The following is a 14,781-nucleotide window of genomic DNA, read 5'->3' as shown; positions in this document are numbered from 1 at the left end:
GTGTTCCTGTAACAAAGAATGGGGGGTTTTGCTTCATAGTGTTGCAGCCATCATAACAGTCACTGGAGGTCAACAAACGCTGATGGTTTAACTGTACTTGACGGGCCAAAAAAAAAAAAATTCAGTTGGTTATTGTACACGCCCCTCGACTCGAGGCACAAAGAATCCGTTCAGCCATCAAAACTGTTTCAAATGTTAAAACATCTGTGTTGTCTGAGGGGAAACATGTAATATCCCTCTGTACTTGCAAACATAACATTTAATGTGGCTACATTTGCTAGCTAACTACCAATACAGCTTACTTCATGTGACTAGTTAGCAAGCTAGTGGGTTTTTTTTGTGGTGCTAATCACAAACAAATCTGTGATGACATCCCCTGGAAAACAATGCGGCAGATTACCCATGTATCCAAATACACACCCCGTATAATTACGCATTTAGATATCTAGGAGGAAAATACACACCATGAGGGTTTGTTTATTTTAGTGAGTCTGCCAACTTAGCTGCTAGTTCAATGCAGTCGAGTGATTTCAGTGGATAATTACTTGGTTAACAACACGTTCGGGTTTTCACAGCATTTTAAAGAGGGATTATGCTGTATTCGACGGGTGGGTTTTGAAGGAGAAAATGTTTACCACCCTTGGTGGACGTGTCTATTTACCTATGGTTGGTGAGCTAGTGAGGGCTAGCATTGAGCTAATCACCTAGCTAGCCAACCTCATACGTCAACAATTCTTTATCTAACCGAATTTAGCTTTTGTACGCCCAAAACATAGCTCAGGTGACAAGCTCGTGTGTAAAAGACTTAGTTTTATCACTAACTATATGGGCACATGCTTGTAATACAGATTGTAACAACAATTCCGTAGCCATTAACATTAGCAAACGTTTGCCAGGCTCGCGGGATGCTTCATCAGGAGCACTGCCAGGCCCATTCTCCATTGGCATGGCATTAGCAAACCAGCTACGTTTGTCCTCTAATTCGCACGATTTTCGTGCAAAGCAGAAGGAAATCAACGTCGACCCGCAGCAGTGAGCAGATTGACTTGATAACATTACATAGAATCCGATCATTCGGAGCAGAAGTACAACATTTTATTTTGGTCCATAGATGGAAACATCGTCCCTGCAACAATGCTCCTGAAGAACTACTTCGTGACTGACGGGTACGGTGTATCGTCCGTGTAGTTGGGTATGTTTGGTTTTCTGCTTTCACGATAACAATGGCAATGTTGTTCGTTCTTCAGTAAACGCACATAGGTTATACTCCGATTACATAGACACAATGTTTCATTCGTCCTTTAAATCGACACATTGGAAATTTTGGTGTATTTTATATATTCCCGAGTACAAGTTCACACCTATTTTATTTAATGTGGTATCGCCCAAAACACTAACTGGGGCAGCTCTCTTTTGGATTGACAATGACGTCTACCAATGAGGAAAGGGGGATATTGTAGCAAGCGCGAAAATAACTTTCTGGCCAATGGAAATGTCCAGGGGGCGTGCTATGTTCCTTCTTGAAAACAAACACAGCTTTGTGGTTAGTGTAGTCCTTCACAATCAGGAATGCACGTAGCCAAATGTCTGTAGAACTGTTACTCCCAGAATGCATTGAGGGCCGAAGGGTTGCCGCATGCGCATTTGCATTGGAGGAGGTAATAAATGAACAAGCCCCCTTTTCCTCTTCAGCAGAAGCGTACAGGAGAGTTCGCTGATGAGAGATGCGCTCGTTTCAACACCGAGAAACAGACAGTTGAAGACGGAGTGGAAAGAGTTAACGATAGCACTCATAAATAGCTGAAGAATTCAGTAGTCAAAATTGCAGTGGACGCGGTAAGAATTCTCTCATACTTCTATTGTTTGAGTTCATTATGAGTGGACCTTCCGTATTTAAAGTCAAAGTGTTAACACCTTTTATTTTAAAAATCACATTGCTTTTTTATTATTTAATCAAACTTTGCATGAGATGGTGTTAATGGCTGACAAATATAGCTGTAAATAGTTGCAACATTAACACTGGAGTCTGATGTCCAATTGTTCATGACTGTTCTGGCAAGACAGTAACCCTCATCTAAAACTTATTTCTCTCAGGTGGGAGTGTACAGTTATGGAGCTCATTACTACCAAAGGCGATGTAAACTCGGAGGATGACAGCAGGGGGCAGCATCGAGACGGGCAACAGAGGGACATCGTCGCTAGGAAACAAGTGCAAAGAAATCAGCTGGAGGTGTGTCCTGGACTGGTTTCTGGAGACACACACCCGATGTGCCGTGGGCACAATCGTGGTGATCTGGAGCCGAGAGCCGGCGATGCCGCAGGAGAGGATGGAACGGTTGCGGAAAAGACACCCGGTTTACCGAGGAGCGAGAGGGACAATCAGAGCAAGAGGAATTCTGGTGGGTCCGGTTCCGCGACCCAGCCCGACCCAGCGATGTCAGATGGCAGGCAGGGGGGCAAGAAGAAGCACCGACGCTCCAAGAACAACAAGAAGAAGCGACGCTGGAAGCCGTACTACAAACTGTCATGGGAGGAGAAAAAGGAACTGGACGAACGAGAAACCATACGGGCGTCGAGAGTTCGAGAGGAGATGTTCGCTAAAGGGTTACCCGTGGCTCCCTACAACACCACCCAGTTCCTGATGGACGAGCACGATCGGGAAGAGCCGGATCTCAACACGGAACTCGGTGCCGGTGGCCAAAGGCGCTCCTTCGGTGCCATCCGCTCCGAGGACACGGCCAGCGAGGAAGACTACTTCGAGCAAGAGGAGGAAGAGGACGAGGAGGCGGACTGTGGGAGCGATGGCATGGGGAGACCCGGGCAGGCAGGTGGCGCGTTTCTCCAGAAGGACTTCTCCGAAACTTACGAGCGATACCACGTCGAGACGCTGCAAAACATGTCCAAGCAAGAGCTGGTGCAGGAGTACCTGGAGCTGGAGAAGTGCATGTCGCGACTGGAGGAAGAGAACAACCGGCTGCGCAACGTCCAAGGCGGGGGCGCCGAGGGGACAGCAGGCGAGGGCGAGACCCCTGGCCCTGCTGCTGCCGCCACCGACGGAGCGCAGCGTCTTCGGGAGTTGGAGAGCGAGCTGGAGAGACTGAAGGCGCAGAATAGCGAGTTGCTACAGCAGAGCCAGCGGTACAGGGAGCAGGGCATTAACGGCGCCACACAAGGGACTGACACTGGACAACAGCCAACGCATGATGGCACCAAGTGATGGACACGTTTGGTTATGTACGAGTTCTGTTTTATTTGTTTATTCATCTGAACATTCATTTCTTTCTCTTTTTTGACTGTAAGTTTCAGTACTGCTATTTAGGCTCTTAGTTCCTGTTAATGGAGAACGATCTGCGAATTAGATTCCATCCAGAATGTCTATTTTATGTGTAAATGAAATATAGCTAACGATTTTACAAATGCGTCACGTAGTCATTCTTGCAATTAAAAGGTCGACTCGAACTAACAAAACGGTGCGTTTTTGATGATTGTCAATGTGGAGAGTATAAGTTTTAACACTTTAGCGCATAGGTTAGAGAGACTGATTTCATAACTTTACCAAATGGCCTTTTGTAAACAATTATGCTTGGTTAATGGTCCAACTGAATGGTTCAGCATAACAGATGCTCATGTCGTTTATATATCCGGTTTATGGGCAGAAATTTCGCAGATGCAGCCCTGTTCATGCATGACCAAAGTTTGTCTGTACTCGAATACAAATACTTCCATATTTATTTGAGGGTTTTGTCGTGTTTACCTGGAAATTGACCGACTGGATGACAGACGTGTCAACTGATAGACTTATATTATGCAAAAAAAGAAAGGAATTTAGTGTAGGCCTACGACAGGTTTTGCTTTCGGATGAGGAAGTCGACCGCCCACTCACAACGACATACTGTCGTCTTATCATGAAGGCTCGCTTCTTTGTAACAGCTCCCTTGGCTAGACTAGATGGCACTTACCACGGTAACTTCAGGTCCCCAAAACTGTAGATCACAGGTAAGTTTCATTTGGAAAATAGCTGTCATAAAACAAACTCGACGCTGGACTGCTATCAAGCTGTTGGAATCTCCTTACTCACCAGGTTGACAGATTGATAAAATGGTGTGCAACTCACGGCACCTGTTGGGGCCACGTAAACCTAAGCGATTGCAACATTTCTTGGCTACATTATAGCCTACCGGTATGTATTTTGATACGGGGGGAGCGCAGATTGGCCATAATGAATAGAGGCCTAGGCCTGCTTAGCCCAACCACAGCCTATGCATAAATATAGACTCGATGTTATTTTTTATGTACAATATCTCTATAGATTTTTTCTAAATGTTTTTACAACGATGCAAATATATTCAGGTTGAATCGTTGATGGTAGGCCTATTTCAATCGACAGGCGGTCCGGGCGCGCGCGCGTGTGTGTTGTGTGCGTAGAACAGGCCTCAATGTTAGCGCCCCTCTGTGTATGCATTTGTGCGTTTTCTTTTGTTATATATATATATATATATCAAAATGGGTATGCCTCTTGAATGTTGTGTAGGCTATACCTACAACTGGACAACACATCTATAACTGCAATGTTTTAGCAGGAATGTTATGTTTAGGTGGTAACCGATTGATATGCCTATCTGATATTGATAATAATAGGTCTGCATTGCTATTCAGATTATGATTCTATTGATGCAATGTGTAGAGTAGAAACATCTCACTCTCAGAATGTGAATTCATGTGTAGTTGATGAGTGTGTTTATGAAGAAGACAAAATAACCCACACAATAAAACACAGTTCAAGAGGGCAGGTTATACCCCATTAATCCAAACAAAAGCGGTTGAAAATATTCAAAAACAAATAATATAATATATTATATGTATCATATGTACACAAAGGGGGTTAACTTAGCAAGGCTTTTGTACAATTGTTACAAAAAAAATTGGTCCACACACAATCACCCACGTATGTACATGCACAAAGGACATAGATAACTACACAGAGAAACGGGGCAAACATGGTAAGTCATTAAAGGGATATTAGGGTTGACAAAGGCAACACTGCCAGATTCACTTCCAGGTCAATATTGGAAAGCAGACTCAAGGGCCTGAAGAGGAGAAACTCCAAATGGGTTTATACGTTTGTAGAGTATCGAAGATGTATGAGTACATTGGGGCTGCATTTGGAAACCTTTTTGGGGCTTTTAGAGTAATGTTTTTAGAAGCCTTGCTTCTCAATACAAATCCCCTTTTGTTTCAACCGTTCAAAACTTCAACACCGTAGGCAGTTATAACACTGGTAATCAGCAACTGGTCACCATCATTGATCCACAGTCCAAGTCTCGTGAGAACACAGTAGCAAAGTAAAATGTATTCCCCATTAGACACCCCTCTTTCTTTCCTTTTTTGAAACATTTCAGTTAAGCACCCTCTTTCTATACTTTATTTTCTCTTTTTCAAAAGTCTTATTCCGGTAAGCACCCTGTGTTTTGTCTGTTTTATTTATCATAATTCTTATTCGGGTAAGCCTACACAGCCGATAATAAAAAAAGAAGTCAGTGCTGATATGTTTCTTGTGGGTTAAGGTTAAGAAACAAAATGGCTCCCGGTGCGGTGGCTGCCCTTTGGCTTTGGTGTGAGCTCCAGTAGCTGCCACTGGCGCCCCCTTTTGCCTCACTTCCTGACACGCAGGGCTGGGGAAAGGGGTAGGGGGAGGGGTCACGGGTGTCGAGGCGGGGGGGATAGGATGGCCACAACAGGGCCTGTGTTGAGCAGCTGAGCTGACGTCGGGGGGAAGGTTGTTGGCGGCTATGAGGAGGGTCAGGAGTGGAGTAAAGTGGAGCAGTTCGGAAGAGGCCTACCACGGGTTTGTTTCGTCTTGTTCACCAGTTTCTGACTTGCGCTTGGCACTGGGGGTGGCATACACACACACGTGTTGGTGGCGAGGGGTGTTGCCTTCTGCTTCCTTGGCGGCGGTAGTGGTGCTGATGGGTCACCTGCTGCGTCTCCGTCTTCGCCCGCCATCTTTTCTCCTCACCCTTCTCCCGACAGACCCACCACCACCGTGTGGCGCCGCCAGTCTCGCCTGCGCCGACGCGTCTCTGGGGATACCGGAGGGCGGCGACCTACCCCGCCGCCCCACCCCACCTGCCCTGAGGGCACGGGGACAGGGATGGGCACGGACGGAGAAACGGCCGCTGCGGTGGAGATGGCGGCTCGCTCCGTCCAATCAGGAGAGCGAACAGCAGCGGTGGCGGTGGCGGTGGCGGCGACACGGATGCTCTCTGGGCCGTAGTCGAAGACGGGGGCACGGGTGATGATGGTGGGGGTGGGCGTCTGGGTGGTGTTACTGCTGGAGGCGCCACGCTGTCGGGGAATACCCCACCATGGCCCTCCTCCCGTTGTTGGGCTCCCCACCCCACCTACACTACCACCACCACCACCACCTGGGCTGGAGACGCTACCCTGTTGGTCCGCTACCCTGGGGGTGCTGGAGGTGCTACTGCTGCGCGAGTCGGAGTACATGGAGTGGGGGCGCACCCTCTCCCCCCGCCTCAGCTTCTTCCGGGTCAGAGGCGGATCACCTCCAGGCTGGCTGAAGGGGCTAGTGGGGGACGTAGGGGAGGAGGGGAGGAAAACGGAGCAGGAGGAGGGCGAGTACAGGGGTGAGGTCGGAGTCTGGGTCGAGGGCGAGGTAACGGTGTTGTTGATGTTGGCAGCAGACGGAGACGTCGTCGTGGATTTGGCAGAGCTACGAGCGTGTCTGTAGAGGAAGCTGCGTGGAGGAGGTGGACGCGCTTGAGGCACCGACACTCCTCCTCCTTCTCCTCCTCCTCCACCCTTCCCTTTGTCCTCCTCATTTTCCTTCTCCTCCTCCTCCTCCTCCTCCTTCCTCCTCTCCTTCTCCATGGGCCTGCCATCCCCTTGCCAGGCTGCAGTAGCTCGGACCCGACCTCCCTTCCTCCCCTCCTCCTCCTCCTCTCCTTGTCCTCCTCTCTGGTTCATCATCTCCCTCATCCTTTCTCCTCCTTCCTGCTTCCTTGTTCCTCCTCCTGCTCCTCCTCCACGCTGTCCCTCGCTCCTCTTTTCCTCCCTCTCCATCCCTTCTTCTTCTTCTCGTTCATCCTGAGCTCGTCGTTTCTCTGCTCCAGCAACGGCACGTCCCTTCCTCCTCCTCCTCCTCCTACTCCTCTTCTCCTTCTCCTCCTCCTCTCCCTCACGTTCCTCATCGTCCTCGTCTTCATCTTCGTCATCATCGTCCTCCTCCTGCTCAGCAGTCGGCGCCTTGTCCTTCTTGTTCCCGCCTCCGTAGTGGCCGGCTTTGATTGGCTCGTGCTCTGAGTCCTCGTCGTCGGTGCTGATGCTGTCGTCGTCGTCGTCGTCCTTGTTGTTGTTGTTGTTGTTGCCGGGGGGACGGGTGATGCTGCTGCTGCTGATGCTGCTGCTCTGGGGCTTCTTCTTGCGCTTGCGGGTCACCGCGGAGATGATGGAGAGGGGGAGGAAGTCCTTAGCGCTCAGGTCCTTCTTTGAAGCCGGGGAGTCCTGACAGACACGCACGCACACACACACACACACACACACGGGGAGACATAGAGCGGACACATACACACATCGTGTAGACATTAGAGTTCAATTGTAGGCGGGGAGTCTTGACACAGACAAACAGTTTGATTGATTGCTTTATTTGGGAGGACCAAGAAGACCAAGAAAAAAACAAGACAGTACCCCAAACAATATTAACCCATTTTAGCCTGATGCAGCGTAGCTGATTGAACTTTGGCGCGCCGTGGAGCAACGTACTGTATAAGCTGTACTCAGGCGCTTGAGTTTTTTTTTAACAATGTGGTTATGTTAGAGCTGAATGAACACATTCTAATTAAAGATGAGGGTCCTAGCTTTTAAATGCAACTCAGGCTGAGATATTTAGGTTTTACTAGGCAGAGGGCACATTTTCCCAAAAAGGGCTTAGGCATTCAGCAGGTGGTTTTTTTGCAGGTGCCTTGGGCTAAAATAGGTTTAAGAAGCAATAATGTGTCTTCTGAATGCAAAAAGTTATACTGGTCTAAAGTTTGTTCAGGGGTACAAGTGGCATCTCCTCCTCCAAATATGTAGACTGCCTATAACTGCAGAGATTGACCAATACATAGCTAGGAGTTTTGCTTTCTTCTTGTTTCATCTGGCTATTTGCAAACCTCTATTACACAAAGCATCTCCTCTGCATCTCTATAAAACAGGGCTGTACCGTTTATGTTTATTCTGTTGGGGTAAAAAAATGTCTTTTCCAATCACCTCACAAATCTGCTCCAGAATCATCACACGTACAGACATCAAAAACACGGGGCGCTGTGGCGCAGTGCGCTAAGCCCTCCACATTTGGGCTTGCATGCCGACGGGGACCCCGGTTCGAGTCCGGCCGGGGTCATTTCCCGACCCTGCCCCATCTCTCTATCCCAATTGTTTCCTGTCTCATACTATCCTGGGGTCCGTATCTCGAAAGCGTCTTTGCTAACGACGGTAGCAACGTCCTTCGTAAGAGCGACTCAACTCCCTCTCAACAGCGACGCTCACCACTAAATCCAAGGGAACAGTAAGACGGTCTTAAGACGGTCTTAAGACGGTTAGCAACGACAAGAATCGAGAAACGGACCCCTGTAACAATAAAGGCCAGAAAAGCCCCCAAAAAATACTTAAAAAAAAAAGACATCAAAACCACATCAATCTCCTCTCAGCTTACCTTGGATTTGACAGAGTCACTGGTGGTGGAATCTGGAGGAAGGAAGAGGAGAGTAAAGGAGAGAGTGTGAGAGAGAGAATACGAGTGTGAATACAGTAATGCCACTTTTCCACTGCTGATTTTCTGGTAGGCCTACAGCTCGACAAAGAGCAACTTGGCCGCCACTTTTTGCTCTTCAATTGAGCTGTGCCGTGCCCAATCGAAATGCAAAAAGTGGCGACTGAGTCGTGCTGTTTCGAGCTGTAGAGGCCTACCAGAAAACCGGAAAAGAGCCTCAAGACACACACCCGGGATCATGACCACACTGATACATTATTAGACAAAATGGCGGAACGAACGTCACAAAAACAGATGAGTGTACTAATAGCTGATACATCTACAACGGGGACTGGACCGTTACTACGGGAACTGTTACTACAGCATGTGGGGTTAGTGGCGGGGGAGTCTACAGATGAGGTGAAGGATCAGGTTGGGGGGTGGGGGTGGCTTGGGGGTTCTAAAGCAGTGTGACTGTTAGCAAGGGTTGTGGAGCACAAAGCACAACACAGAACACACGCCTCCTACTCTCACTGTCACTCACACACACACAAGGACACACACACACAAGGACACACTCCTCTAACTCTCACTGTCACCCACACACACACACACACACACACACACACACACACACACACACACACACACACACACACACACACACACACACACACACACACACACACACAAGGACACACTCCTCTAACTCTCACTGTCACCCACACACACACAAGGACACACACACATACACATACAAGGACACACTCACAGAAATGCCTCACACAGAGTGCTGCACACAAGCCAGTCTCTCTTTCTCTCTCTCGCTCTCTTTCGCTCTCTCTCTCTAATCCACACACACACACACACACACACACACACGCAGGCAGCTTGCCAAAGTCAGGTGAGATTCCTGCTCCTACCGCTGAGAGTGATCCACTGGGTCAGCTAGCAGAAGACAGCGGTGAAGAGACATCCAGATAGAGAGAGAGAGAGAGATACAGAGCGACAGAGACAGAGAGAGAGAGCGAGATACAGAGCGACAGAGACGGAGAGAGAGAGAGAATAGGAAGAGACAGAGAAAGAAAGAAAGAAAGGATAGAATAAAACAGGGGAACAGAGGAAAGGTAAGGCAAACAAGTGTAAGAAATAGAAAGTTTAAAAAAAGAAAATAAAAAAACAAGAAAACAACAGTGAGGAAAACAAGGTAGACTCTGAGGGCCCACGTACAAGTCTGTTTTTTTTGGAGGGAGGAGAGAAAAGAAGAGACTGAAAGTGTTTTTGAGTAGGCAACGTCTGAAAATTGAAAGCGTGACCTGAGGAAACCAAGGCTAGTGGCAGTGTTGCCAGATTGGGCTGTTTCCCGCCCAATTGGGCTGCTTAGGATGGTGATGTGCAGGTAAAATGGCATTTAGCAGAAAAACCCGCCCAATTTTTGCCATAGAAATCAATGAATTGGGCGGGATTTTGTGCTTCTAGGTGGGTTTTTAACATTTTTTGGGCTGGAAATCATCAGCCTCATCTGGCAACCCTGGCTGGTGGTGTGAGCGAGTAGAGTAGAGGGGGAGTGGAGTGGAGGAGGGTGGTGCCAGGGGAGATGTGGTGGTTGATTTGGGGGCTGGGTGGGTAGAAAGCAATCTGAATTTGCACATTTTCACTCGGGCTGCTATTGTGAGGCCTGGCATGCATCGTTTACCCCGGCTATACACAAGAATAACAACAATGCCGAAAGAAACGAGGGTGGGTTGTTTCTGATGCTACAGGCAATAATAAGCCATCTGGGGAAAATCGGGAACATGAAGACGTACTGTATACCGTTCATTATCAAGGAGTCTGAAGAATCCATACAAATCACCAGGGTAACATGATTGGAACATCATTATCAAAACAGAACAATGTATGCCCATCGCCGCGGGAGACATCAGAACATCAAGAGGATCCCTCATCAGAGACGGTCGATAGTTGTGTACGATCTCAGCCCTCATTATCATATCAAAGCCATTCATACTAATGAATTACAAACAATATTGTTTTTTACATGGCTAATGGCCATCTGTTTTGATTATGATTCATCATCTTCGTCATCATCATCATCATATTTAAGAGCAATAGGTCTTTATTGAAACAGTTATGGTTATAAATTATTTACTACAAGGTAAATTTTGCAATGTTAGTTCAACACTAGGGCCAACTACAAGAGAGCTAAAATCAAATGTCTAAGACCCACTCAGTTTTTCATTTAAGAATTGAAAGAATTGTCCAACAGTATGTTTAAAAATATAAAATTCCATTACTAAAACAACAACAATTATTATTATTATTATTATTATTATTATTATTATTATTAACAATAACAATAACAATAATAATAATCATAGTCATAATCATAATAATAATACTAATAAAAAACTCTGCTCTTTTCTGTGCTGAAAGCCAGCCTCCCTCCCAAGGGGTGTGAGCTAAAAGTGGGAGGCTGGCTAGTGCCATCGTCATGCCAACTCTACTCCACCAGCTCACCTGAGGCGTCACCCAGGGGGATGGTCCTGCCGATGTTGGGCAGCAGGTGGTCGATGTTGGGGATGGGCTGCTGGTCCTTCTGCTCCTCCGGGGTCTGGAGAAGCAACCAACACAAGGAGTTAACGGACGAGTGAAGACATGAAGAGTGACTGAATGCATGTAAAATTGTGGCCAGAGTAGTGCTGCTCATTGCCAAATTCGATCTTTTCATGAATATTTACTATGTAATTAACTACTGTGTATTAGTATACCCAAAGAACGGTAAGTTTTGCCACCAAAAATGTAGGACATTTCTGGACATTCAAAATGGCGGACGTGGAGAGGAGGATCCACCTTTTCATGTAAGAAAGATGGTGGTGGCAAGTATTGGCGAAAAAAGTAACATTTGTAATTGGGCAGCAATGCATGAATCCTGGAAGTGAACTGCTGAAAATATTACACAATGCACCATAATGTACTTTAAAGGGACACTGTGCAGGAAATGGTCCAAAAAGGTACTGCAACTATGCTGCTCATTGAAACTGGGCTGCCTATTGCCAAATTTGATCTTTACATGAAAGTTTACTAAGTAATAAACAAATGTTTTCTAGTATGGTCCAAGTACAGTCATTTTTGCAGCTAAAAATGGCTATTTTTGGAAATTCAAAATGGCGGACAATGGAGAAGATCCCCCTTTTCATGTATGAAAAGTGCAATTTTTCCAGTCATAATGAATACTTAAAATTTGATGCTGGTGGTAAGTATTCATGAAAAAGATAATATTAGTGAATGGGAAGCATGAATTCTGGAAATAAACAACTAAAAATCTCACACAGTGTCCCTTTAAAGAATGACCGAATGCATGGGTGATTAGACATATCAGTGAACGAGTTACACAGGTAGCCTCTTTGTGCAGATGGGCCCGCAGGCTACACTATTGCTGGAGAGACTCAACTACATCATAACACCATTGCAATGGCATCGCTGAGAGTCTTAAATAACAGATATAGACTTGGTCATTACCATTTGGATGACGATAAGGTTATAACAGAGGTTACGAGCAAAGGAGTGAAACAGATAAGCTTGGAGCACAGATAAGCTTGTGTGTGTGTGTGTGTGTGTGTGTGTGTGTGTGTGTGTGTGTGTGTGTGTGTGTGTGTGTGTGTGAATGTGTGTGTTGCGTGTGTGCGTGTGTGTCAGGGCTTGACAGCAACTTTTTTGCTCACCGGCCAGCCTTTCTGCTAGCCAGAGTTTTGTTGGTGTTTTTTTTCTTGCATGTGAATACAAACAATACAAATCATGCAACTACTATTTGTCACATACGTTAATAAGTTACCCTGTCAAAGTGGGACTTAAACTGTTACTAGCCAAAGCCAAGTTTTACCAGCATTTGGCAAGCCCTGGCGTGAGTATGTGTGTGTGTGTGTGTGTGTGTGAGTGTGTGTGTGTGTGTGTGTGTGTGTGTGTGTGTGTGTGTGTGTGTGCCAAATGAATAAAAGACCTTTCACCTGCACTTGTTTGGCATGCCCTGATGAAGACAATGTGTCGAAACGTGTAGGCATGTAGCCAGAGTTTAATTAAGGCTCGTTAAAGGATAACTTCTGCCAATTTCAATATGCTGTTGTATTGCTCACGCTGACTTGACTTGTCAGTACCCGCCGGTGATGCTACATTTTCTCGACTCGGCCCTTTCCAAGATCTGAGCTATTCTAATGGGGGCAGACTTTGTTTACATTAAAAACTTTCTTAAAATAGGCCTACTCCAAATAGTATCTCAAATGTGTGAGCATTACAAGTGTGAGAATTACAACTGCATGTCGAAATTGTCAGAAGTTATCCTTTAACTTCAGTAAAGAGTGCCTCAAAACTTGTTCTTTTTTCATGAATAAACAACGTGACATGATTTAACTCTTTAGACAAGGCCCCTGTTATAACTCTGCTGCTACTAGAATTGGCAGTCATGGGGTGAGCGGTTAGGGCATGTAGCCCAAAGGTTGCCGGTTTGACTCCCCACCCGGCAGGTTGGTGGGGGTAGTAATTAACCAGTGCTCTCCCCCATCCTCCTCCATGACTGAGCATGGTACCATCCCGCCGCACTGCTCCCTAGGGGCGCCACTGGGGTTTGAGGCATAAATGCAATTTTGCAATATGCAGTGAACAGTGTGGAGTTACCCAGTTGGGCTTTCACATCACCTCACTTAATGACCAATCCCTATTCAACAGATGCCTCAGCAGCAGAGCACAGCACTGATGAATCACAATGAGATTTCAACTCTGTTCATTTCCGTTCCTTGTCATAGCCTAGTAGCCTCTACATGAGGATGATTTCAGTAATTATCCGTGATGAGATCTTCCGTGTTAAAAAAATAAATTATAAAAAAGAGCTCCAGTGATTGCCTGAAGACCCTAATGTGGAGGAATTGGTCTTTAACTCCTAATCAGAGGTAATTAACTGCGGGAGACCTGCTGCGGTTACATGGAAATGATTATGTGGAGTGCAGGTACTCTGGAACTGGCTGTGAAGCCATGCTGATGTCTAGGGATGCAACGATACACTCAACTCACAATTTGGTTCACATCGCATCACAACTTATGACCTACGATTCGATACACTATTTCACATTCCCCACATTATAAAATACAACTATGAATAAAAACAATGACAGTTTATAGGTAGAATAGATTACAAGTGGCTACTAATGATTTTAAAAAGTTTAAATAAAATAAGGAGGATGATTTAAAGCTGGGAAGCAATATCACTTATCATGTGGGTGTCTTCTGGACTGATGGGTAACAAAACATTGAAAAGGGCGTATCATGGTACTGCCTCCTTGTATTGCGATACAGTATTGTCACTCTGTATAGCAATTTCTCGGTTTGATACAATATCGTTACAGCCCCGGTGATATCTGATTGGATACTATGGCAATGTTAAAGACATTTTTTTTCTTTCAATTTTCCTGTTCCCATAGTGACCGCACCTTGTCTTTATAAGCAATATCAACTAAGAGATACAGCATAATATCTCTGCTATAAGCTTGTTTGTGAATATTTTGACACCCAGTGTAGGCTCAACTCAACCAAGTAAATTAGGATGCTAAAAGGCATCCGCTGAAAGGCACAAAATATTTCAATTTTTCCTAATAACAACCCCACTGAGAACACTGTGTGTGCGTGTGTGTGTGTGTGTGTGTGTGTGTGTGTGTGTGTGTGTGTGTGTGTGTGTGTGTGTGTGTGTGTGTGTGTGTGTGTGTGTGTGTGTGTGTGTGTGTGTGTGTGTGTGTGTGTGTTTGTGAGTGTGTGTGTGTGAGTGTGTGTGTGTGTGTGTGTGTGTGTGAGTGCGTGCGTGCGTGCGTGCGTGTGTGTGTGTGTGTGTGTGTGTGATTGCTCACCTTCTCATCCTTATCCAGCTCATCACTGAAGAACCAGGCATGCTGTGGAGAGAGAGAGAGAGAGAGAGAGAGAGAGAGAGAGAGAGAGAGAGAGAGAGAGAGAGAGAGAGAGAGAGAGAGAGAGAGAGAGAGAGAGACGTTCAT

At 46.2% G+C, this 14,781-nt stretch overlaps 2 protein-coding genes across 2 annotated transcripts in view; one reads left to right on the top strand and one right to left on the bottom strand.

Annotated features, from left to right (window-relative positions):
• Window positions 1-1,692: 1,692 nt before the first annotated feature.
• hexim1 (HEXIM P-TEFb complex subunit 1) lies at window positions 1,693-3,468 on the top strand. Its single transcript, XM_063220709.1, has 2 exons — window positions 1,693-1,836; window positions 2,095-3,468. The coding sequence occupies exon 2, from the start codon at window positions 2,111-2,113 to the stop codon at window positions 3,215-3,217; it is 1,107 nt and encodes a 368-aa protein (XP_063076779.1). The 5' UTR covers window positions 1,693-1,836; window positions 2,095-2,110; the 3' UTR covers window positions 3,218-3,468.
• A 382-nt stretch (window positions 3,469-3,850) lies between these two features.
• arhgap23b (Rho GTPase activating protein 23b) overlaps window positions 3,851-14,781 on the bottom strand; it is a 78,581-nt gene continuing 67,650 nt past the window's right edge. Inside the window, exons 23-26 of the mRNA XM_063220712.1 lie at window positions 14,638-14,679; window positions 11,267-11,360; window positions 8,714-8,745; window positions 3,851-7,521 (exon numbers count right to left, since the gene is read on the bottom strand). Coding sequence (XP_063076782.1) covers window positions 6,013-7,521; window positions 8,714-8,745; window positions 11,267-11,360; window positions 14,638-14,679 — 1,677 coding nt within the window. The 3' untranslated portion in view covers window positions 3,851-6,012. The remainder of the gene's footprint in view (window positions 7,522-8,713; window positions 8,746-11,266; window positions 11,361-14,637; window positions 14,680-14,781) is intronic.

This window comes from Engraulis encrasicolus, chromosome 17, assembly GCF_034702125.1.
Source record: "Engraulis encrasicolus isolate BLACKSEA-1 chromosome 17, IST_EnEncr_1.0, whole genome shotgun sequence".
NCBI lineage: Eukaryota > Metazoa > Chordata > Actinopteri > Clupeiformes > Engraulidae > Engraulis > Engraulis encrasicolus.
This window is presented reverse-complemented; position numbering and strand designations above follow the sequence as displayed.